The sequence below is a fragment of the Stegostoma tigrinum genome, chromosome 30 (genome assembly GCF_030684315.1).
Source record: "Stegostoma tigrinum isolate sSteTig4 chromosome 30, sSteTig4.hap1, whole genome shotgun sequence".
Classification (NCBI taxonomy): domain Eukaryota; kingdom Metazoa; phylum Chordata; class Chondrichthyes; order Orectolobiformes; family Stegostomatidae; genus Stegostoma; species Stegostoma tigrinum.
In genome coordinates this window covers 28,055,718-28,081,962 of record NC_081383.1, presented here as the reverse complement: position 1 = coordinate 28,081,962, position 26,245 = coordinate 28,055,718, and the positions used below count along the sequence as shown (strand labels likewise).

At 39.9% G+C, this 26,245-nt stretch overlaps 1 protein-coding gene across 2 annotated transcripts; it reads right to left on the bottom strand.

Moving 5' to 3' along the window:
• Positions 1-492: 492 nt before the first annotated feature.
• Positions 493-19,447, bottom strand: LOC125465631 (actin-like). Of its 2 annotated transcripts, XM_048559358.2 has the most exons (9): positions 19,086-19,447; positions 14,018-14,269; positions 12,141-12,388; positions 11,527-11,685; positions 8,275-8,377; positions 7,728-7,874; positions 5,125-5,319; positions 4,606-4,781; positions 493-1,367 (listed from the first exon to the last, which is right to left on the bottom strand). In XM_048559358.2, the coding sequence occupies exons 1-9, from the start codon at positions 19,324-19,326 to the stop codon at positions 1,218-1,220; spliced, it is 1,671 nt and encodes a 556-aa protein (XP_048415315.2). In that variant the 5' UTR covers positions 19,327-19,447; the 3' UTR covers positions 493-1,217. The 2 variants fall into 2 exon arrangements, with proteins under 2 accessions (XP_048415315.2, XP_048415316.1); XM_048559359.1 differs by lacking the exon at positions 11,527-11,685.
• Between the last annotated feature and the right edge of the window lie 6,798 nt (positions 19,448-26,245).

Below are 26,245 nucleotides of genomic sequence, written 5' to 3'. Positions count from 1 at the left end.
ACTATTCATTAAAGGGCAAAAAGGTGAGAATAATATTTTACTGCCAATATAAAAAAGTTAGATATTAACTATTTTACATATTAGAAAATGTATACATTGCTCAGTTCTATTATTCAGTACAGTTACACAGGAAAGAGTTTTGCTTTCAAAGTAAGTAACCCCTCTTCCCACAAAAACATTATACATAAATCACAAATTAATATGCTTTCAATTTACATTCAGAATTGTATAGAATATTTAAATGAGGTTAGACATATTCACTAAGTTAACAAGGTGTAAAGCTGGATGAACACAGCAGGCCAAGCAGCATCAGAGGAGCAGGAAGGCTGACGTTTTGGGCCTAGACCCTTTCCCTCCCTGCAGATGTTGCTAGGTCTGAGTATTTCTAGCATTTCCTGGTTATGGTTCAGATATTTTCTGAAGAAGGGTCTAGGCCCGAAGCGTCAGCCTTCCTGCTCCTCTGATGCTGCTTGGCCTGCTGTGTTCATCCAGCTCTATACCTTGTTATCTCAGATTCTCCAGCATCTGCAGTTCCTACTATCTCTGAGACATATTCACTGACCTGATTGTTGAGGACTCTGTGGATACAATTCTTAAGATTAAGAAACTGCTGCAGAAGAGCTGTAAATAATTTTTTAATTTCCTCCATCTCATGGGGCTTTATTTCAACAGTCTTACCTTCCACTGTTGGGAATGTTTTCAGGCTGAGTGCTGCTCAGGTCTTGTGGTCTCAAAAATGTATTTTTGGAAATAACAAAATGATAATGTTTCATTTTTATTGCAGACAAGTAAAAGACTAAAAGTTAGACTGGAATACACATTTCTGAGATTGAAAACTTTGTAGTAGTCTGGCAAGAAGGCGTCAACATTTTAAGGATTGAAGTTTAAAGTTTGTTGTGGTGTTCCTAATGAAGTTCATTTAAGGCACAAACTAAAATGATGCTTGGTCCAGAACTAGTTGACAATCTAGTCATGGCCAATGGCCTCCCATCAAATGCATCCCTATCTGTTCCCCAAATAGATTGGGCATCGGCAGCAACAATATCAAATAGCAATGACATCACCACATGATACCCCACTGTACCCCATTGCTTCTGTGATGATTAAGTAGAGCAAGAGCAATGGCTTAAAGCAAGTATTGATCCTTTCTGTTCTGCCTTTACTCTATTAATGATGGATCTTTTTCTTCGGATTTCAGGCAAGTGTTCCTTTCTTGCTTAACTTAGTTTTCTGTATAAAACAGTGGTTCCAAATTCTTCAAAGTCTTGGCGGGATACACACATTTGGTGGAAATTGGAAAGATCAGACAAAATGGCTGCTCCTTTCCATGAAAGGTAGTTCCTGTTGGGAGGTGCATGAACCCTCACCTGTTGAAGGAGAGAAGAGAATTTCAGATGAAAAAAAAATTGCCATCTAGTTTGACTCAGTCAAATTCCTTTCTGATCTTAGTTGGTTGTAATTAAAAAATAATTTACAATTTATTTCCTTCATGTCATAATTGAATTTGATCTATGCAAATTTTGCTGAACAGATCCCATCAGTCTCCATGATAACCAATGGGTTCTCATGGCCTTCATGGTTCTTCGGGCCTAGACCCTTCATCAGATGAAGGGTCTAGGCCCGAAACGTCAGCTTTTGTGCTCCTGAGATGCTGCTTGGCCTGCTGTGTTCATCCAGCCTCACATTTTATTATCTTGGAATTCTCCAGCATCTGCAGTTCCCATTACCTCAGTAGAAAGGTTCAGTTTGTGCAACTTCAGACTGGAACTGGTTAATTAGAATTCTACAGGTTACTATAATGCTGAGAAAGTCCACGCTGTCAATTTGTGAATAGTTATTTAAGAAGACTTAAAGATAGGAAATGAAGGGTCCTTCCTCTGTAACATGGTGAGGTTGAGGAATAGACTGAAATGGTTTTGCTAGGTGTTTTAAGATTCTTCTCTAACTATGCTCAACATAAGCAGCTTTGCTTTTTTTTTGTTTTTGTCCAATGTATAGTGAACTCCTGTTCTGTTGTTAAGACAATCTGCAGCCATATGTGACCAAGTTACTTACAGTAAATGACCACGATGTTAACTAACAAAAATATATGATCTATCAGGCCAGGTTGGAGTCTGAACTGTCTGTAGTACCATCAGCTGGGACTGTACAATTCGATTTACAAAAATGATGCCAGAATATTGGAGACTGTCAAATACTGACACCTTAATCTCAGCAACAGCAAGGGCATTTGGACACTCAGTTTATCATCAGTGATGGGTAAGGTTTTGCACAAAAGAAACAGGCTTTCAGAGAAATGAAGAGGAGAGCCAACAGGTTTGTAAAAAGCAGACCATGTTTGAATAAGTGTTTGATGAATTAACAAAAAGTGTCAGCTTGAATAAATAAGGACTAAAAACAGTAAGTCATGCAAGATGGTTGCTTTTCAGATTGGAGGAGGGTAAATAATAAGGTTCTTCAAGGGTCAGGGCTGTGGTCATTGATTTATTTGTCATTTATTTTTGATTTGCAAGGACAGTGTCATGTGGATAGATCTTGGAAGGTTGAACGTCATAGTATGAGGGTATCTAGTAAAGCAGGTGATTCTGAGTATCGTGAATGGGGTTTGGAATAAGAAAGCAGGGACGGTCTGATCACCACACTTCAGGAGTAGTTCTGTGGTTGAGAAATTTTAGCCACAAAGTCAGGTTGGAGATATTGTTTCTCCTAGGAAAAAATAAGGAAGGAGATTTGATTTAAAAATATACAGATTATGATGGATTTAGTCAGATTGACCAAAAAACAACTGTTCCCTTTAGGTAACAAGGTGTAGAGCTGGATGAACACAGCAGGCCAAGCGGCATCAAAGGAGCAGGAAGGCTGACGTTTCAGGCCTAGACCTTTCTTCAGAAATGGAGGGGAAGGAGTTCTGAAATAAATAGGGAGAGAGGGGGAGGAGAGGATGGGTGGAGGGGAGACAGAGCAGTCAGAGATGGGATGGAACCAGTCAAGGTGAGTATATGTGGGGAGGTAGGGAGGAGATCGGTCAGTCCAGGGAGGATGGACAGGTCAAGGGGGCGGGATCAGGTTGGTAGGTAGGAGATGGGGGTAGGGCATGAGGTGGGAGGAGGGGATAGGTGGGAGGAAGAACAGTTTAGGGAGGTGGGGACGAGCTGGGCTGGTTTTAGGATGCGGTAGACAGAGGGGAGACTTTGAAGCTTATGAAGTCCACACTGATACAATGGGGCTGCAGGGTTCCCAAGTGGAATATGAGTTACTGTTCCTGCAACCTTCGGGTGGCATCGTTGTGCCACTGCAGGAGGCCCAGGATGGACATATCGTCTGAGGAATGGGAGGGGGGAGTTGAAATGGTTCGCGACTGGGACGTGCAGTTGTTTAGTGCGAACCGAGCACAGGCGTTTTGCAAAGCGGTCCCTAAGCCTCTGCTTGGTTTCCCCGATGTAGAGGAGGCCACAACAGGAACAGCAGATGCAGTATACCACATTAGCAGATGTGCAGGTTAACATCTGCTTGATGTGGAAAGTCTTCTTGGGGCCTGGGATGGGGGTGAGGTGTAGGGGCAGGTGTAGCACTTCCTGCAGTTGCAGGGAAAAGTGCTGGATGTGGTGGGGCTGCAGGGGAGTGTGGAGCGGACAAGGGAATCCTGGAGAGAGTGCTCCCTCCGGAAAGCAGATAAGGGTGGGGAGGGAAAAATGTCTTTAGTGCCGCAGCAATGCCACCCAAAGTTTGCAGGAACAGCAACTCATATTCTGCTTGGGAACCCTGCAGTCCAATGATATCAATGTGGATTTCACAAGCTTCAAAATCTCCCCTCCCCCTACTGCATCCCAAAATCAGCCCAGCTCGTCCCGCCTTGCTGGCCCTCAGAGCATCCCACCCAGACCTATAACCCAACTAATCTACACATCCCTGAACTCTATGGGCAACTTAGCATGTCGATCCACCTAGTCTGCACATCTTTGGACTATGGGAAGAAACCAGAGCACCCAGAGAATGTGCAAACTTCACACAGACAGTTTTGTGAGGGTAGAATCGAACCCAGGCCGCTCGTGCTGTGAGGCAGCAGTGCTAACCACTGAGCCACCGTACTATCCAGTGCTGGTCTGCCCAAAAACACTAATTCATAACATTTGACCCCCACTATTGCTATTGAGCTAAGAAATGAGGAGACCATTAAATGCATGGCTGGAGAGAGGAAAAAAAAGAGGAGTATGTGGAAACTTCAGTTAATGAGACTGCCATTTCGCCAGTTTAGCAAGTGTTTGCTCTACGGCAAAGAAATGATTGGGTCAGGTTGATTTGGAAAAAGGAAAAGGACTGTTCAATTCAAATGGGTTTTTTAAACATTAACATTTTGTTTGACTTGATAAATTTACACTATAAAATTTTACAAACAAGTAACCTCCACTGGAACTAGTATAAATGACTGGTATCTACAGGAGATGGTTAGGATGTGATCAAGTAGCCTAAAATCACTTGGTATCTAGGCAGATACTGAACAAATGAAAATGTAGCTGAGAATGTAGGGGTGTTACAGTCAAAGAATCCTATCCCGTTAAGAGTCTAGACCTTCTGGAGAAGATTGTAGAAAATCTGTAAAAATACCTTTATCCCTGTATTTACAAGGTTTGACATCTCATGTTGTAATCGTTCTTCCAAATTTTTAAACATACTGTTACCACCAGCTAGTACAATGTTGGCATACAAATCATTGCGGATCTCCTCACTGCATCTCTCAATCACTGAATGTGTCAATGTAGGCAGGTTCTGTATGTCTTTGCCTGAAATAAAGTAATGTTATTTCAAGACATACATTGCACCAAAGCAAAAGTTTTTAAAAATCTGCTACTTCACTCCACACCGTCTGTGTTATTTCCGCATCCGTTTTTGAATTCAGTTGTAATTAGATAATTCTCAAAAATCATGTTTAGAGGTGAAATACAAATGGAAATGAAAAGAAATACCGTTCAAATTGTATAACCACTAGGTTAATTATCAGTGGAACACAGTGTACAGTCAGTAGACAGATGTCATGAAGGAGGTATTTTGCACTGACACATTGTTCTACTGTCAACAGTCTATGAGCAGGTGATCGGTGTATGGTCAAATGTCTTGAACCGCTACCTATTAAAAATGGCTTATAGATGACTTCAGGGCAGATGAATTTCTGACTTGTGATAATCATATTTTGTCCATCTGGAAGCGCATACTCCTCCTTTATTTCTTCTGGATTATTCTTGAAGTTCTTGAGTTCTGCTTCAAAATTAAGGGCAACGTAACAAAATTTCTCCTTGATGTTTCTGATGATATCCAACCCAGCTGGAAATTGACACAAAATACAATTCAATATGTACAGAGTGGATCATTTAAATTATTGTTTGTGCATTTTGAGATTTCCCAGATCAATAAAATACTTTGGAAGTCAGGTTACTGGGTTGTATTTTAACATTAACTTGCATCAGGCTATTAATACCTAGAACAAGTAGGAGCATATCATGCCTTGTTAGTCTGTCTTGCTCTGTTTTATATTGCACCTTTACCATGAGTCATTAGAAGTTGAGTTGTAGCTGGTATACTCTCCATGTTAATAATTGAGATCCCATTATTTAATACTAGATCAAACCATATCTGATAAAGTCAGGTGGGAGGAGGACTGTCAGGAACAAAAAAAAAATCACAGGCACTGACAGATTATACAAATTGTCTTGCTTCTGTGTGCAAAATGCAATGTAATATGAGAAACTTTGAATGGAACACATTGTCCTTTGCTGAATTGACATGTTCACCCACACCTCTGTGCTTCTCCTCTGGCCTGTGCTCTTTAAGAAGCAGAATAACAAATGAACATCAGAAGAAAGAAATGCTTCTACACCAGTGATCTTTTCGTATTGCAGTAGAGCTGCTATTCTTCAGCTTCGCATTTGATCAGAACTGGCATTGGATACACATCAGTTAATGAATGAGGGTGATGTTTGGTGTTAACTAATGAACAATTATGTATTAAAATATCATGGCAATTGGTACAAAGGCAATTAAAGATAACAAACAGGAATACTGAAACTTTTAACTACGTTGACCTTGCCTTTTTAAAACTATAGTTATATTTTTCTATGGGCTGGATTTTTTGGAGAAGTGATAATATTCAGATTTCCATTTGCTTCTATAATTTATAGAGTTGTAGAGTCATATAGCATGGAAACAGACCCTTTGGTCCAAATCATCCATGTTGATTAGGTTTCCAAAATCAAATAGGCCCATTTACTGTATTTGGCTCACACCCCTCGAAGCGTTCCACATTCGTGTACTTGTCCAAATGTCTTTTAAAACGTTATAAATGGTCTGCATCTACCACCTCCTCTTGCAGTTCACTTCATATACGCACCACACAATGCATGACAAAGTTGACCCTCAATTCCTTTTTAAATGTTTCTCCTCTCACCTTTAATTTATGCCTTCTAGTTTTGAACTCCCCACCCTGAGGGAAAAGATCTTTTCTGTTCACTTTATCTTTGCCTCTCATGATTTTAATAAACCTCCAGAAGTTACCCCTCAACTTCATATGCTCAAAGGAATGAAGTCTCAAATATTTAGCCTCTCCTTGTCAATCAAATCCTGTAGTCATGGTAACATAGTTGTAATCCTTCCTAAAGCTGGCCGACCAAAACTGTCTATATGCAGCATTCCAAATGTAATCTTGTGGAATTGTAGAATTCAGATGGTTCTGTTGCAGTCAAGTAAAAATTGCACAGGAAAAGTCAGAGTATTAAATACCTAATCTAAAGTCTGAGTAGCCATTAAACTGATTTCCATACTAACTTACAGATCCCCTGCTACATCTCCCCAGAAGCTTTAAACTTCACAGATCTTGACCCAATACCACCTCCACCCTAAGTCCCAAAAGCCAGCAAACAGACCCAACATCCCTCCTTTGTTCTGATTGAGACTCCCTTCTGTTCAGGGTGGAGGTAGGGGAACTGCATGTCCCAACTTGTCCCCATTGCTCAGCCACTAGTCCAAACCCTCTAGCCTGCCTCAGGACCAATTTAACCTCTAAACTGCAAAGCCTCTGTTCATGCCAATTTGGGTGCTGATACATTGGGTTCCATATGGACCTCAGAGGTCTGTGGAACAGGAAAAGAAAATTCAGGGGGATCACCGCACAGGAACCAGTACCCTGGGACCTGACGTTCTGCATCCAGTGGCATCCAAAGCCCGATATCGCCTACTCACTCCCACCTACCCTGAACACTGCATAATTTAACTAGCCACCGTGCACCTGACATCCTAATTACCTGGCACCCAACTCCCTGAAATCCTATCCTGACCCACTTGGAACTCTACCCATCTAGCATCCGACTTACTTGACACCCTGTGCACCAGGCACCCTAACCCGCACTTCCTCTACATACTTACCCTTTCATAGGAGCTGTCAAAGTGGCTGACAGCAGTGCTGGGACCGTTAAGTCATAGATTATGCAACTGAAGTAAAAAGGAGGCATGGTTTGCTTTCCCTTGATTGTTGTGCACTACAAAGAACCTGTCAGAAAGTAAGTACAGTCTTGCATTTCTTAAGGAACCTTGACTGGAATCTCATGTCAGAATTATTTTATTGTGCAAAAAAGGGATAAAGTAGCAAATCACTTGGTTTCTACTCCTTGAAAAATATGACTCAATCTTCCTATATTGAGTGGTACTCTTAGTGGATGTTGGTACGTTGTGAATATTACCTTGGGAAGTGAAGGACCAGCTATTATTTTCAGCCAGTGATCTCATCATGTACTCTGTCAAGTCCTCTCCTCCCAGGTGTACATGCTGGGTGATGTTTTCCAAAGCATCTCCTTCAATAATGGGAACTACATGTGTCACAGTTGATCCTGTAAGCAGTAAAATTAGGAAATAAATTCTTTTTATTAAACAATTGATAATTTGGTATAGCAACAGGGTAACAGCATCAACTACAAATGTTAACAGTTCACAGACCTGCCGCATTGTTTTAACAAAATCCTGTCTCAAACTGCAAAATTATCTTTACCTTTTGTGGGATGTTTTATGGTGGACTAAGTAAATTTTGAAGTCTACAAGCAAATTATCAACAGGAGAGTTAAATACATTGATGAAATGCCATCTTTCTCAGCCATCCTACTTTGTGATCAGCACAAATCCACTCTACAAAAAAATTGAGACTGTCTCCTGCAGTACAGCGGTCACCAGCCCTGAAAATACAATGGATATTTATGGAAATAATTCTGCGATCAATTGCAAAGATGATGTTACCTGAATCAATAACAGTTCCTGTAACTTTGCCAGTGGAGTGTAGTGCCAGCACTGCCTGGACGCCCAGAAATAGAGAGGGAACTTGAAATGCTTCAAAAAGAATCTATATTGAACAAAACAGATGCAACAGAATGTTAGTTGCAAACTTTGAATGAAATACACTCAAAATCATTACAGTGCTTCTAACTTGCCAGTTTAGAGTTTTCACTTTTTATGTGGACTATTATTGTGTGTATCTGAGAGATAGGTGTTGGGTACGTTTATGAATTAATTGTGGAGAAGTTAAATAGGTGGCACGGTGGCTCAGTGGTTAGCACTGCAGCCTCACAGCACCAGGGACCCGGATTCGATTCCAGCCTCGGGCGACTGTCTGTGTGGAGTTTGCACATTCTCCCCGTGTCTGCGTGGGTTTCCTCCAGGTGCTCCGGTTTCCTCCCACAGTCCAAAGATGTGCAGGCTAGGTGGATCGGCCATGCTAAATTGCCTGTAGTATTCAGGGGTGTGTGGGTTACAGGGAGATGGGTCTGGGTGGGATGCTTCAAGGGGCGGTGTGGACTTGTTGGGCCAAAGGGCCTGTTTCCACACTGTAGGGAATCTAAAAAAAACCTGTGCCTTTTAGGAAGAGTCATAAATATTTACCTACAAAGGATAAGAACAGAAAGCCAGTCTTTTTGGTGCTGTCCTTTGTTTGGTATACATTCATTCATTTTGTATGCAGGAATAGAAACTGATATGTCAAGCCTACAGGTACAGCATTGTAGCATATTGGTTGAGTAACTTGATTAGTGATCTGGAACCATGATTTAAAATCCCGGTACTGTAGCTTGGAAACTGAAATTGGGTTAATTAAATAAAGCTGGAGTAAGAAGATAGTATCATCAACTGATTATAAAACTATCAGATTGTTGTAAAAACTCATCTCGATGACTTTTTCACTTTTATGGAATGGAATTTACCATCTTTACATGGTTTGTCTTACATACAACTCCAGAGCCACAGAAGTGTGGGTTGAGGAAATAAATAGCAACATCTTGAAAAATGTCCATATTGCAGAGGAGGAGGTGCTGAGTGTCTTAATACACATAAAGGTAGATAAGTCCCTGGGAGCTGATCATGTGTATCCTAGAATTCTGTGGGAATATAAGGAAGTGACTGTTGGACCCTTGTTGAGATGACAGTATCATTGATAGTCACAAGTGAAGTGCCAGAAGACTGGAGGTTGGCAAACATTGTGCCACTATTTAGGAAAGGTGGTAAGAATAAGTCAGGGAACTATAGACTGGTGACTTCACTGGTGGGCAAGTTGTTGGAGGGAATCCTGGTGACAGGATTTACATGTACATGTATTACATTTACATGTATTTGGAAAGGCAAGAACTGATTAGGGATAGTCAATATGGCTTTGTGCGTGGGAAATTGTATTTCACTAATGGTATACGTGATCTATATGGACTTCAGTATGGAGTTTGACAAGGTTCCTTATGATAGATTGGTTAGCAAGGTTAGATCGTCTGGAATTCAGGGAGAACTAGCCGTTTGGATACAGAACTCGCTTAAAGTCAGAAGACAGATGGTGGTGTTAGGGGGTTGCTTTTCAGACTGGATGCCTGTGACCAGCAGTGCGTCACAGGGTTGGTGCTGGGTCCACTGTTTTTCGTCATTTATATAAATGATTCGGGTGTGAACATAGGAGGTGTCATTAGTAAGTGTGCAGATGACACCAAAATTGGAAGTGTTGTGGACAGCAAAGAAGGTTGCCTCAGAGAACAATGGGACCTTGATCAGATAGGCCAATGGGCTGAAGAGTTGCAGATGGAGTGTAATCTAGATGAGGTGCTGCATTTTGGAAAGGCAGATCAGGGCAGGAATAATACACTTAATGGTAAGGTCTTGAGGAGTATTGCTGAACAGAGACCTTGGAGTGCCAGTTCATAGTTCCTTGAAAGTGGAGTTGCAGGTAGAAGGATAGTGAAGAAGGCATTTGGTATGCTTGCCTTTATTTTTCAGTGCATTGAGTATAGGAGTCGGGAGGTCATGTTGCAGCTCCAACCAGGACTTTGGTTTGGCCACTTTTGGAATACTGTGTTCAATCCTGGCCTCCCTGCTATTTGAAGGATGTTGCGAATCTTGAAAGGGTACAGAAAACGTTCACAAGGATGTTGCCAGGGTTGGAGGGTTTGAGCTAAAGGGAGAGGCTGAAAAGGCTGGGGCTATTTTGCCTGGAATGTCAGAGGCTAAGGGGGGACCTTATAGACATTTGTAAAATCATGAGGTGCATGGATAGGCTGAATAGCCAAGGTCTTTTTCCTGGTTTGGAGTGTCCAAAACTGGAGGGCATAGGATTAAGGTGACAGAGGAAAGATTTAAAAATGACCTAAGGGGCAACATTTTCACGCAGGCAGTGTTGTGTGTGTAGAATGAGCTGCTAGAGGAAGTGGTGGAGGCTGGAACAATTACAACATTTAAAATGCATCTGGATGAGTACATGAATAGGAAGAGTTCAGAGGGGTATGGGCCAAATGCTTGCTAATTGGACTAGATAGTTTAGGACATCTAGTCAGCATGGACCAGGTTTACATGCAGTACAGTTCTATGACTTCTGAAATGGTATATCAAGCCACTTATTTGTCAGATCTCGCCGTCACCCCAATGTCAATTATGGGTAATAAATGATTTGCCTGCAATGTTTACATCACGAGTGGATTAAACGTTATATGAAGGAGGCACAACAGGTTATGATGATCAGACCAATTTATACAAAGGAGCAAAAACCATAGCAGATAAAATTTTAAGTGGGGAAATGTGAGATCATCAACTTTGAATATTTTCTTAACAGTGAGGAAACCAGGACCTGTAAAGGAGCAAGAAATTTAGGCATCCTTGTACAGAAGTCACTAATGGCTGATGCTCAAATGTAAAACGTAATCAAAAAGGCTAATAGAATGTTGGTCTTTGACTCAAAGCCACTGGAAGTAAGAAGTGAGAAAACAATGCTTCAGTTATAACCCAGCTTTGGCCAGATTCGAGCTGAATTGTGTTGAGTTTTGCATACCAAGCTTCAGAAGGGGTATGCTACCAATTCATTGGAGTGAGATTAGGATTTAATTTATGGATGTAGGCTGTATAAACAAGATGATATGTACTTGAGTGTAAAAAATGAAGGGTGATCTGATTAAAGAGCTTAAAATTACAAATGGATTTGAAAGCGTTGTCACAGAGAAACTTTGGTAGAGTTTGTTATGAGATTATTACCTCAGTTGTTTTCTCCCTGTTTTGCTGGGAGTTATTTGGTGGCTCTGTCATAACAATTGGGTGCTCCTGAATGTCAACACGCAATTCATTTTCAAATGCATGCCTCCAGAGCACTTCCATTTCTGCCCAGTTTGTAATCAGTCCATGCTGAATTGGATACTACAATCAAACACAACTTAATCAATATCTGAATAGGCTTCTACTAATCAGCCCACGAATAAGATTCTCCACAGCACCTATTCACTCCTTGAACTGATTATATTTTTTGATGTACAGATTTCAACATTTTTGTTGAACTTTTGCTAGATAAACATCAGGGTTGCAAAATCAAACCTTCCTTATTTTTATCCAGTAGCAAACATTCTCTGAATGAAATATAGCTATCTTTATTCTTTCTGAATAGTTCGTGTTAACCTAAGCCAAAAGCCTGAACTTACCTTACTTTCACATTGCAGTCAAACCATCCTTGTTGAGTGACACTAACAATGTGCCAAATTAAGTGGATAGAGAGTTAATTGAAGAAATGGCACAATCCACAGCATGGAGATGAGCAGACTAAGGCGGAATGGTTATAAAAGGTTATTCCCATATCAGCACATAAGCATTTTACTTACAACCAAATGAAGAATAGTACGCTTTCTTTGGGCTTCTTCTCCAACGTAAGTGCACCTTTCTGATAATCCAAAAACATTCAATGTTGTGTTCTTTGGTCTTCCTACCACACTTGGAAAAACATGTGTTGGTGAATGATTTTCTGAGAGTCCAGCTTTTATCAGCCCACTGCCATTATCAATTACAACTGGAGGATACAGGTCACTAGGTAGGCTGGAAGAAGAGTTGGTCACCCCAAAAACTGAACAATCTGGAAAGAATTTAAATGAAGAAATAAGTATGGCAAAACATAATTATGACTGCTGAAAAATGACATGGGTCTAGCCTAACAGCACACCCAATCCAAGTAAAATCTATCTAAAGCTTAAAAATTCAATGACAGTGAGCCTGTTGTGCCTCAGTAGTAGAAAGTTAGATGCAAGTATGAATCCACAATGTGTGAAAGAGATTGCCTTGGTCTAAAGAGAGGATAAACAATTAGCAACCTTCAGCAACCTTCATTAGTAAATGTTATGATCTCCATATGATTGGAGAAATTTCAACTTACAGTTAATAGCTTGAAGCAAGCCACATTAAAATATCATGTTTTAAGTTTTGCTGTAACAAATGGCTGAAGGAAAACACTATTGACTAAACACGTATTTCGGCAAGCTATGCTTTAAGCTACTGAAAAGAGTACTTTTACGTATCATCAAATTTTTTTCTTCTACAGTTAGATGTTACTCCATCTCTTATGTGGACTATTCATTCTCCAGAGACTACTGTAATTATTCTGAGCTCCCAGTGACTCACTTTCTATTTTTTTCCTTCGCGAGGTAATTTATAATCCCAGAGCTGACTTCTGGCTGCCGCTCTGTAAGTTCTGAAGAAGAGTTACTGGATCTGAAATGCTAGGTCGGCTTTCTCTCTTCAGGTGCTGCCAGACCTGCTGTGTTTTTCCAACAAGTTCTGTTTCTGTCCACGATATTCCTGGATTTGTAGGGAAGCCTATAAGCTGATACCAAAATTGGTTTTTCCCACCATCTTCCTCAAGACAATGTGAAGCACACTGGCCATGTATCTGGGTAGAATTATTAGTTATCTGTACTTGATCCCAACACACTTTCATCTTAGGAGAGATAGTTTCCAGCAAAAGTGTTTATAACTAGATATTTTACAACACCTTTGTGGGACTTTGGGAGACTCGATACATACTCATGACATACTCAGAGAACTATCATTTTTGCCAAGGACAAATACCTTGCAGCTTCCACTCACTAAAACAATACAGCTGTTCCTTTGTTCCCTAACAAGAAAACTAATTTACTGTCTGGCAGACTGCTGAAAATATTACACAATCCCCTTAATTTACCCTCAATTTAAAACTAAAGTCCCAATATATAATTATGTGTTAAACCTCACAATGGTATCAAATGAAAATCAATTGAGACCAACATTAGGAAGACTATGTTTTGATCATTAATATCCTGGCAGCAATCACTGTGCTTATACAGGAAAATGAGCCATTTTAGTGAGGCACAGGAAAGCACCAAATAAATGAAAGGATGTCCAGTGAGAACTGTAAAGATTGTAATGAGCTCATGTAGATGGATGTCATGGAATATGAGATCCCTGATTGGGGCTGTTGACCTGGTCCAATCAGGGAGCTCTGACTGACAGATGTAGACAAGCAGTATCAGAGGTTATATTCACTTTGACAGCTGGCTCTGAGGAAGCTGGACCAGTGTCAGGTATTAAGTGTGTGTAAAAGTTGGGGGCAGGAGACCTGCCTCTGTGGAGTTAGTCGAGAGTGAGCAGCTGCAGTAGATGATGGAGAAATGAAGAAAACTACAGGCAATGGCACTTGATGAGAAGTTATACAAATGAACACATTTCTTACCATCATGTCTCATAAGCAGGTCTCTTTCACAATGTAGCATTAGGTTATGGAAATTAACATGTTGTGTCTCGGTTGCTTCTGGCTGTGTTGGATCATTTACATCATCCTGAACACTCACATTGACCTTGCTGATAGTCTGGCCCTGATCCTCAGGAACCAAGTCTAGATTGTCTTTCGAAACACACAGCTGTTCTCCCAAATTTCTTTCATTACTCCTGTTGTTGCTCTCCACAGTAATTGAACTGTTTGAATCTAAAATTAAAGAATTTAATGAGACTCTTAACAAGAGACTTCTTAAAATTAATTCCCAGGATGTTAGCTTGCTTCATCAAACTGATATTCCATTTTTAGACGTGTCTGGTATTATTCCTCGTATTACTACATGGCCACCTGCCATTGTAGTACCAGAGTTAATCCCACCCCACCTCCCCTCTCCCCAGCTCAATGGTAATGGTAGCATCGGGGAGATGCTTCGTCACGTGTTTACAAAACTGGTTGATTCTGCTGCTGTCCCATAGAACATCTCTGATGCCCAGCTCTGAGTTGCTATATCTGCTTGAAAAACTATCCAATTTAGCATGGTACTAGTACCATGTAATACCAAAGAAGGATATCCTCATTTGAAGATGGATACTTTGCACTGCTGCGGGTGAGGTCAAGTAGGTTTTTCGATTTTGTTAGATCATTCATCACCAGAGATAAATCCAATCCTTCAAGACTCTAAAACGCAAACAGAAATTGCTGGAAAAGCTCAGCAAGTCTGGTAGCATCTGTGGAGAGAAGTCAGAGTTAACATTTTGGGTGAGTGATCCTTCCTCAGACTTTAACCACTTGGTCAGTGACCAAGTCACTTAGGGTGATAGGTATTGAAGTCCTCCACACAAAGTATATTTTGTGCCCTTTCCACCATCAGTGCTTCTTTCAAGTGAAAGCACCAGATAAATGAAAGGATGTCCAGTGAGAACTGGAAAGATTGTAATGAGGTCATGTAGATGGATGGCATGGAATATGAGATCCCTGATTGGGGCTGTTGACCGTCATGTTGAAGATGTACTGCTTTATCAGTTGGGGTGCTGGTGTATAGGAGTAGGCGATCGCCATCAAGGTGCCCATGATTGACCTGTTGGCATGAGAATTCGTAATTTGTGCTGTCAATCATAAATACTCCAAGGGTAACTCCAAACTGACTGTATCCCGCTAGAGGGTCAGTCAAGAGGGGATGGTAGTGTCTGGCACATAGTCATACTCATGGAATCATATCTGGCAATGTGAGGTTGTTGTTTGACCAGCTTATGAGGCAACACTTCCAATTTTGCCAGCCATAAATGCCTTGATTCAGACTGTTTATAGTCCAATGCTGAACAAATGGAGCAAAAACTCAACCATTGCCAGCCAAACTCTTGTCTTCAGCATTTTATCATTGAAGCTGCCAACCTCACCTCAGTTGCTGAACTGATGAATCATCATATGTTAATTACTGCTTTTTTAAATGATAAGTAGTCTTAAAAATAAGATGTCTAATTTGAATATTCTTTCAATAATCCTTGGGATGCCAAGTAAGCAGGTTGATCCATGCTCATGGTCCTGATGTACTTAGTTCATCTTTAATCATCCCCCTCTTGGCTGTTGAAGAAATCTCTCTCTCTAAATTACATATCTAAGTTAATAGTAAACAGTGATGCTGAATTGTACGGACAATTAGAGTTACCTTGGGTCTGTTCATGAACAGGGGAAGGGGGAAAAACAGTTAATTCCACTTCTGTCACATTACTTTCACCCACATTTTACAAATTGTCTATTAAATTTACTGCCATAATTTTTGTATTTTGGACAAACTATCCAATTGTCTACCAATGGTACCTAGATATTCTCTCTAAATCATCATTCGGTAACCCCCTTTTGAACTTTATTAGTGAACACTAAGCGTGAGCAGGCTGACACTCGAATTCTTATGATTATCTAGGCATCACATATTGTGCAGATTGCTTGCCAGTTGTTGAGATTGACCTCTACTCCAGAAACAGGAGGCAGAACAAATAAAATCTTATATTTTAATATAAAATAGTACCATTTCCTGCATGTTTAAAATTAACACCTACAAATAGGCAAATGTTAATGCCTTTGCACTATTTCTCATTTTGTTCATGTTCCTGGAAAGTAATGAATGGTATCTGTGTTTATAATATTAAATCCAGCTTCCTTTAAATTAATAGAAAAAACTGCATCTGTAATTTTGCTGCAGGACAAGTGAGCTGGATTCAGAAGATAAATACTTTGTCAGGTCGAAAGCAAAAGGCAAGGGATGCAGGTTAAATCACGTGTTTAATTTTGTAGGTGATGAATATTCATTGAAGCATCATTAAACAACAGATCAACATCTTAAAAATTAACAGAAAAATGACAATCCCATTTGTCTTCTAGGCATTTCTGGGTAGTAGAAATCTCAAGTCCAAAATTATGGGGGTAGCAACTATAATGTCATTCTTTATTCATTCTTCATTCTCAACTTCTATATCATTCAAAAGACTTGTATTCTGTTATTTAGTAAAAGTTTATGAATTAGGTGAATCTCCTTATGAACAAGGTCACAACATCTTTAACTTTGACAATCCTCATTTCTTTCTATCTAGTTCTAAATCCTAGACTTTAGCTGTCACTTAATTTTGACACTTTGGTACAGATTGAACTTCTGACTTGTGAACTCTTGGATGTAGAATACTTTGAAGATTAACTTTTTTATTGTTAATTTTCACTACAATATGAACAAAAGAAAAAGGAAACAAATCATTCAGATACTCAGAATTACAGAAAATGCAATAACGCTGGAGGTGTGATACTTTCAAACATTTTATATCTTATACTACATTCAGACTGTAGAAGCAATGTGATTCTTTGTTGAAATGGTTGCGATTTGTTAAAACACTCCTAATCAGGAGGAACAGACTGCTAACATGAGGATTTTTTTAGTAAACTTAAATTGAATATTACAGAAAACCATATTTATTCCTGATTATCCATGGACATAGATCCACAACTGCAATGTTTCTATGTTTTGAAAATTGTTTCATTACAGCAGTATTTGTACAGATTTTCATTCCATCTTACCACTGTGTTTCCACAAAGGAGTATATACATGACCAAGCAACACTTATATTTTGAAACATGGAAATATTTATGAGTTATGAAAAAAATATTTAGATGCACTTTTCTCTGTATATGCATTTGTGCATTATTTCCTTCAGATTCCTTTATGAAAATATTTCTGACTGGCAATTTGGTCAACAGCATGGACAAATATACTTCACTTCTTTGAAAACAAAAAAATGCTGGATATTACAGCAGGTCAGGTGGCGTCCATGGAGAGAGAGCAAGCTAACGTTTCTCTCCATGGCTGCTGCCTGACGGCTATGATTTCCAGCGTTTTTTGTTTTCAGCATGGACTTCAGTTTCTGCAGTAATTTGCTCCTATATTTCACTTTAGCTTAGCTTTCATCTAATTTCCCATTTTGTTGGTCATTAACAATCCATTTGATAAAATTGAGAACTCCAGTTAAATCATCTCCACATTTTCTTACCAGAGACAGTAGATACATTTAAAATAGTGTCTTATCATTTCCTTAAAACATGCAAGAGTTTTACAACCAATTCAAAATACAGTCATAAATGTTAAATAAGCAACTGCAGCAGAAAGTTTGCATTCAGCCAGGGCACACAGCAACAAATGATCCAGAAACCTATTTTAGCTGATGTGGATTTAGGGAATGAAGCTGACATCATTCTTTGAAAAGTGTCTTTTGCAAGCACATGTAACATATTTGTTTGTCATTTTGTCAAAAAGGTAGCACTTTGAATAATGCAACATTTCCATAGTAATGCAATGAAACATATTCTTAGAATGACTTAATTCAGTACAATTATAACTCCCATCACATATCACAGAATACGCAAAGCTCAGCACTTCAATTCATTAGGAAACACCTTCCCTGAATTTTATGGGTGAATGGCCAACTACTATGGGTCTGGGTAATACAGAATAGGAAGATTCTGTTACATCCCAAGCCTATATTGACAGCCAAAGGTAAAAGGCAAAGATGACCCTAGTAATTATTATGTCAGAGAGGACAGACAAGCTGAGGTGTTGCTCTCCAAAGATCCTTGAAGGTGAAGGGCAGGTGGATAAGGTGGTTAAGAGGGAATATGGGATACTTGGCTTTATTAGTCAAGACATTGAATACAAGGAGGTTATTATAGAGCTGTACATAATGTTAATTAGGTCAAAGTTGGCGTGCTGTATGCCTTTCTGGTCACCACATTATAGAAAGAGTGTGACTGCACTAGAGGGTGCAGAAGAGATTCACTGGCTGGGCCGGAGTGATTCAGCTATGCAGACAGACTGCATAGGCTGTGTTGTTTTCTCCACAGCAGAGAAGGACAAGAGGGGATCTGATTGAGATGTACAAAGTTCTGAAGGAGATGTGCAGGGTGGATAGGGACATTTGTTTCCCTTTGTAGGGGGGAGGGGGTCAATAATCAGCAGACATAATTTTAAGGCAAAAAGGAAGTTTTAGAGGGAATTGAGGATTTAGTTTCATCCCAGGGTTGTGGGTTTCTAGAACATTACCTAAAAGGGTGATAGAGGTGGGAACCCTCAAGGGAGTCAAGAAATATTTATACCAACACTTGAAACTCCAAATAGCGTACAAGGCCAGGTGCTGGAAAATGGAATTTAGATAGATAGATCTATGATAGCTACCTTGGACACAACAGGCCGAAGAGCGTCTTTCCGCGTTGATAAAATCTTGGATCCTGCTCGTAATTTTTACCGGATTCGGTGACATATTCCAAGTTCAACAGTTAGGAGACCACTCACGTGTGTTATACTAGAGCCCGGGAGACCAATGGCTCACAGCTTATTAACTATTCTCAAAAGGTAACATATAGTGTTCCCTAAGTCTGAATCACTTTGTCAAGTTGCTGTAACCAGTTGCTTATGGAACTGATAAACTTCTTATGGATCAACCTCAGATCTAAAATAAACAGTATTTTTAACATTACTGTAGGTACTTGCCTTTAGGATCTGCAGTTCTCTGGTTTACGTATGACCGGGATTGGCACATTATCTCCCCGGTCTCCTGGTCTGCTCTTTCGCAGCCTGAGACCAAACTCGAGTGTTCTTTCGGGGGCTGGTTGAGGTCGGCAGGATCCGAGCAGTCGGCATCAGTGAGCGTGTTGCGGGTGGGTGGTTCTGGCCGGGGATCTCCATGCGGCGATGCGGCGGCTGTTGTCTTTACACTCGAGGCGCAGCCCATAGCGAGCGACGTTTTCCACCCTGCCCGGGATTCACGTCTAGATGATGGAAAGTTTCTGTTTCGTCGTCCCCCGGGGCCTTAAGTTGAAGCGTCTGTGCGCTGCCAATGATCCCACTGTACATCAACAAGGAGAAAAAGCGAGTTTCAGTTTACATTGCAGAGGCTTGGCGTTGCTAAGCTACACCGTATTAACATTGGCTATTGTGGAGTATTGTATTCAAGTCCAGAAGCATTTAAAGGGACAGCGCTTATTAGTAACAGCTTGTATCACCTTTTGCACAAAAATACATCCATGAAGGGATATATAGCAACGGAATAATTTTAAATAATCACCGTTCATTTAACTTTATTCTGAAAAACTGAATTTAAAACTCCAACTATCAACAATTGCACAAAAAAAGGAAAAATCATCAACATCCCATCTCATATATAGCAAATACTTTTATATCGGACACTAACATTGCAATATCTACACACTTAAACAGGTGCCTCAACTTAATTCAGTATGTTGACGAAAGACAGCAGTCTACGGGAATTAGTTGTAGGGAAATACATTTTGAAGAGGTCACAAAAATAAGTAGGTTAAATGAGGGGGCGAAGATGTGACAGTGTGATGCGGGAAACTGAAACTGTTCATTTTGCAGGAAGAATAAAAACAAAGCATTTCAAAGGGTAAGAGATTACAGAGCTCTGAGCTGTAGCAGGATCGGGTGTCTGTGCATGAATTGAAAACGGTTTGTATGTGGGTACAGTCGAATCCAATCAAGTTGGGAGGTTATGCTTAAAGTACACGGGGTTCTGATGAGGTCACATTTCCAAACTGTACATAGCACTGGTCACCTTATTTATGGAAGGGTCTAAAAGCCTATGCTACAGTACATTGAAGGTTTATTAGGCTCATCCCAGATAAGCGCTGGTTGCCTTATGAGGAAAGTATGCACAGGCTAGGATTGTATCTGCTGTTGTTTGGAAGAGTAGGGGTGACTTGGTTGAAACATATAAACACCTGATGGGTTTTGACTGAATAGAAATAGAGAGAAGGTTTCTTCTTATGGAATAATCTGGAACTCCCATTGCTTTTCATCATTTATATAAATTTGAATGTGAACATAGGAGGCATGGGTGGTAAGTTTGCAGATGACACTAAAATTTGACGTAGTGGACAGTGAAGAAGGTTACCTCAGAGTACAATAGGATCTTGATCAGATGGACCAATGGGTCAAGGAGCTGCAGATGGAGTTTAATCTAGATAAATGTGAGGTGCTGCATTTTGGAAAGGCAAATCAGGGCAGGTCTTATATGCTTAATGGTGAAGTCATGGAGAACTTCTGTTGCTGAACAAAGAGACATTAGAATGCAGATTCATAGTTCCATGAAAGTGGACTGCTTGGGAAGGTAGGTTAGTGAAGAAGGTATTTGGAATGCTTGCCTTTGTTGGTTAGTGCATTGAGTGTAGGAATTGAGGGGTCATGTTGCAGCTGTACAGGACTTTGATTAGGCCACTTTTGGAACACTGCGTTCAATTTTGGTCTCCCTGCCTTGGAAAAATAAAACAAAGAACTGCGGATGCTGAAGACCTGAAATAAAAGCAGATGTTGCAGAAGAAACTCAGCAGGTCCAGAGCAACTGAAGGAAGAAAGCAAAGTTAACATTTTGAGTCTGGTTAAAAAAATACTGCTGTTACTCAACTTAAATATTTAATGGTGAACTGTAAAACTTGAAAGGGTTTAGAGAAGATTGACATGGATGTTGCCAGCATTGAAGGTTTGAGCTATAGGGAGAAGCTGAATAAGTTGGGGCTATTTTCCTTGGAGTGTTGGAGGCTGAGGGGTGACCTTACAGAGGTTTATGAAATCATGAGCTGCATGCAAGGGTAAATATCCAAGATCTTTTCCCCCGGGTGGGAGAATCCAAAACTAAAGGGCAAACATTTAAGGGGAAAGATTTCAAAGGGCAGCTGCCAGAGGAAGTGATGGAGGCCAGCCCAATTACAACATTTAAAAGGCATATTAATAGGAAGGGTTTAGAGGGACAGGGGCTAAATGCTGGCAAATGGGACTAGATTTGTTTAGGATATCTGGTTGGTATGGACAAGTTAGACTGAAGGGTCTGTTTCCGTGCTGTACATCTCATGAATCTACAACGAGGAATCACTGTTTAAAAATCAGATGTTGTCCATTTGGGCAGAGATTAAGGGAATATCTTTCTCTCAGGAGATCATGAGTCGTTGGAACTGTTTCCTGAAAAGATGGGTGGAAATAGAGTCTACAAATATTATATGACAAAACTGTTAAGGGGTTTAAAGGTTATCATGGGTGGGTGGGAATGCAGTTATAAGGTTTCAATCAGAGTAGCTGTTGTCTTATTGAATGGTGGAGCAGATTCAAGGGGCTGAATGGCCTACTCCTGCTCTGCATTCATACATGTGTTTTTTTGCTCTTTTGATAAAGGAATAGATAAAGTCTATAATAATAAATAAATAAAAGAAAAATAAGTTTAAAATAATTTTAAGAAAGTGAACAAACTAAAAAAAGCTGTCAGGATCTTTTGACTGGTCATTAATCTGAACTTGATAATGTTCTTGAAGCAGCTAAGAACTTGCATATCCTGAGAAAAACAGTGAAAGTTTAAATGTTAGGAATGAACTTAATGATGAAAAGTAATTCTACCTTTAAAGCTATAAGAAGATAGTTGAACGGCTGGCTGAGACTGCTTTTACAGTGTTGGACAGTCAAAAAAACTACAGCCAAGAAAGAGAATGGAGCTCATGACTTATAGCTAGATGGTAGTTGTAAAGACTTTGTTAAAAGGTCAATACCCTGATAATATTAACATTATATTATCATAATATAAGCAATATTATTCTTGGCAGATTTAATCTCATTAAACTAAGCATACAATTTTATAACCCGAGGAAAAGCTGTAGAACTCACTCAAAATGAGAAAGGATATTTGCTATGATGAATGATGGAAATTGAAGTCAGCAGGAATAAAATAGATGCTTATTCAGAAGAAAACTGGAGATCCTTAAAATCGTGTGCCTGGATCTGACTCCAAATTATTACATATATTTGATTGGTGCAGGTAAAACATTATAGAAAAATAAAACAAGGAACTCGCAGGTGCTGGAGACATGAAATAAAAACAGAAATTGCCAGAGAAACTCAGCTGGTCTGGCAGCATCTGTAGAAAGAAAGCAGAGTTAATTTTTGAGTCTGGTCCATCTGATGAAGAATCACTGGTGTTACTCAAACCAAACATTTAATGGAGAACTGAAAAAAATACAGGAAAGGATCTTACTTGTCCTGCATATATTTAAAAGGTGTTTACACATTTATATTCAAAAAGCATTGAAAACTTAATTCAATAATTTTTAATCATTTATGGGATGTTTTACAAATGATGATAAGATTTCATGTTTCAAAGCATCTCTCTAATTCAAAATAAATTGACTAATTGGTTAAAAAAAAGGAGTCATATGACTTGTTGAAGTTTGCCTGTGGCTTGGCTAACATGGGAGTAGAGATGGTGGGTTAAATCCAAAGTTACTGAAAGTAAGGTGCAAAAGTCTTACACCTTAAAGAAATGCAACAGTAGCTAAGGCTGATATAGATGAACTTCCTGTCTCCAAGTTCTCAGACAGAGAGAGTTGGAGAGGGAAGCATCAGATAGACCAAGGATTACAGCTAGTGCAGACAGCACGTGGTGTGACTTTTCTGTGGACTGTCAGTTAGAATGCAGGATAAACAATTTAGTCAAAGGGATACATCTGTGGCAATCTAAGGAATCCAGAAAACTCAATCTTACACGGCTGGAGTGAAGAATGGGCTTTACCCACTGGTGGTTAGTTAAAAATGTTTCTGAAGGAAAAATTAACTTTTTGATACCACTTGAATTTTTGACTTTGCAAAATCAGGAGAAACAACCCAGTTGGAAGTGATGTTGGTTCCTAGAAAATGTATAACTCTGTGAATGTGGGCAATGAAATATAACTGTGGTGTAGAATTTTTCTTTTAGCCATATTAGAGGTTAAATGGGGCTGTCTTCTCTGTACTTCAACATGGGAGTTATTTTGGATGGCTGGTTTGTAACGAAGAATGAGACGAAAAATGTAGGTTCAAATCCAGCACCGGTTGAGGTTACCATGAATGTCCCACCTTCCTAACCTCATACTTGCTCGAGGCATGTTGACCCTTAGGATAAACTAACCACCAGTTGTCTTTCTCTAATGAGAGAGCAGTCCTCAGGACTATTAGAGATAAGGGGAACTGCAGATGCCGGACAACCCGAGATAACAAAGTGTGGAGCTGAATGAACACAGCAGGCCAAACAGCATTTTGGCCTGCTGTGTTCATCCAGCTCCACGCTTTGTTATCTTAGTCCTCTGGACTATGCCAACTTTACTTTAGTGTATTAAAGGCCTCCAAAACAGCATTTAACCAATATATTGATTTTTGTTTATTAATTACAGCGGAAGTCTTAGGTCTTAAAATCTTGTCCTGTAATTCCTTAGGATAAAAAAACCTTGCATTTTAAATATTTTTAAAAGTTATCTATCTCTATGAGAATTGTAACAACATTTTTTTCAATTTTCCTCAGTGCACTGTGTACACTGTCTGATTTTCAGTTTTGGGGACCGGGGACATTCTGGCGAAGTTTGCCGATGATACGAAGGAAGGTGGACAGGCAGGTAGTACTGAGGAGGTGGGGAAGCTGCAGAAAGATTTAGACAGTTTAGGAGAGTGGTCCAGGAAATGGCTGATGAAATTCACTGTGAGTAAATGTGAGGTTTTGCACTTTGGAAAAAAGAATACAGGCATGGACTATTTTCTAAATGGTGAGAAAATTTGTAAAGCAGAAGTACAAAGGGATCTGGGAGTGTTGGTCCAGGATTCTCTAAAGGTTAACTTGCAGGTAGAGTCCATGATTAAGAAAGCAAATGTAATGTTGTCGTTTATCTCAAGAGGTTGGAATATAAAAGCAGCGATGTGTTTCTGAGGCTTTATAAAGCTCTAGCTAGGCTCCATTTAGAATCCTGTGTCCAATTTTGGGACCCACACCTCAGGAAGGACATACTAGCCCTGGAGCGTGTCCAGCGGAGATTCACATGGATGATCCCTGGAATGGTAGGTTTAACGTATGATGAACAGCTAAGGATCCTGGGATTGTACTCATTAGAGTTTAGAAGGGGAGATCTAACAGAAACTTACAAGATAATGTATGGCTTAGAAGTGGTGGACGCTAGGAAGCTGTTTCTGTTAGGTGGGGAGACTAGGACCCGTGGGCACAGCCTTAAAATTAGAGAGGGTAAATTTAAAACTGAAATGAGATGACATTTCTTCAGCCAGAGAGTAGTGGGCTTGTGAAATTCGTTGCCAAGGAGTGCAGTGGAGGCCTGGACGTTGGATGCCTTCAAGGCGGAGATCGACAAATTCTTGATCTGACAAGGAATCAAGGGCTATGGGGAGAGTGCAGGGACGTGGAGTTGAAGTGCCCATCAGCTATGATTTAAATGGCGGAGTGGACTTGATGGGCCGAATGGCCTTACTTCCACTCCTATGTATTATGGTCTTATGGTATATATATATTATAAACTTTCCTTCTTAATTTTCTTTTGAAATTTATTTCCTTTGCTCTAGCTTTGGCTGCCCCATCTTTCCTCATTATGGTAATATGCTTGATGCACTTGAAACTTCACAACCTATCCTACTCATTTACTATTACTCTGCCCAATGTTTTTTTCCCAGTCCAAAGATGTTTGATCCCTCCTCAGACCATTGAAAATGGCCCTCCTCCATGTGAAAAGTTTTGCTGTTGATTTTTCTTCATCCATCACTTTAGCTACTTGAAACTTATTTATATAATGATCACTATTAACCACATGTTCATTTCTTGCTTTGTGGAGAATCATAACATTATTTTGAGAAATTGGCTGCTAAAGCGTAGGGAAAGTGAATTATAGTTTTTCAATTCTCTGAAGGTCTGGGTTTTTATTTGAAAAGGTCAGAAAGTCACTTCGACTTCAGAACAATATTTAAATGAATTCGTTGGTTCACTAACATCCTTTAGGGAAGGAAACGACTGTCCTTACCGGGACTGACCTATACATTGGTAACTTCACAGCACAGCACTATTGTTGACTCTTAACTGCTCTCTGAGCAATTAGGGATAGACAATAAATGCTGACCTAGCCAGTGATGCCCATATCCTGGAAATGAACAAAGAAAGTTGATTTCAGCTATGTGATTAAGCCTATTAGGGAGATAATTGCTCAGTTACTTTCTGAGTTCCACGAGCACCAGAGAGTGAGGATGAGAAACAGAATCATTCAGGGGGAAGGTGCCCATGAGAGAGAGGTACTGTAATTAGCAGTCTACAAGCAGTTAGAGATAGTAAGAACTCCTAAAGTGCTAAAAAGTCATAAGAACGTAAGAATTAGGAGCAGTAATAGGCAATACAGCCTCTTGAGTCAGCTCCACCATATAATATTGTATCAGAGATAATATGAACTGCAGATGCTGGAGAATCCGAGATAACAAGGTGTAGAGCTGGATGAACACAGCAGGCCAAGCAGCATCTTAGGAGCAGGAAAGCTGACAAAATTTTTTTTCTGAAGAAGGGTCTAGGCCCGAAACGTCAGCTTTCCTGCTCCTAAGATGCTGCTTGGCCTGCTGTGTTCATCCAGCTCTACACTTTGTTATCCCACCATATAATATGTTATGGCAGTTCTCATCTCAGCCTCAATTCCACATTTATGCCGCTCTCCATAAACCTTTAACCTATTATAATTAAAAACCTATTCATCTGCTCAAAAATTTCCAGTGTCCAAAGGCACTGTTGTGTAATGAATTCCATAAGTCTACTAACCTTTGAAAGAATTAATTCATATGCATCTGTTCTAAATCAGCCAACCCTCAGC

Bases quoted from the DNA above. Each gene is read 5' to 3' on its own strand.
- LOC125465631 (XM_048559358.2), bottom strand. From the start codon at position 19,326: ATGGGCTGCGCCTCGAGTGTAAAGACAACAGCCGCCGCATCGCCGCAT. The intron at 12,389-14,017 runs GTAAGAAATGTG...AATTCTTTCCAG, and splicing joins CCTGCTTATGAGACATGATG to ATTGTTCAGTTTTTGGGGTG. The intron at 1,368-4,605 runs GTATTTTTACAG...CTCCTTCAACAG, and splicing joins TTGTAAATACAGGGATAAAG to GTGAGGGTTCATGCACCTCC.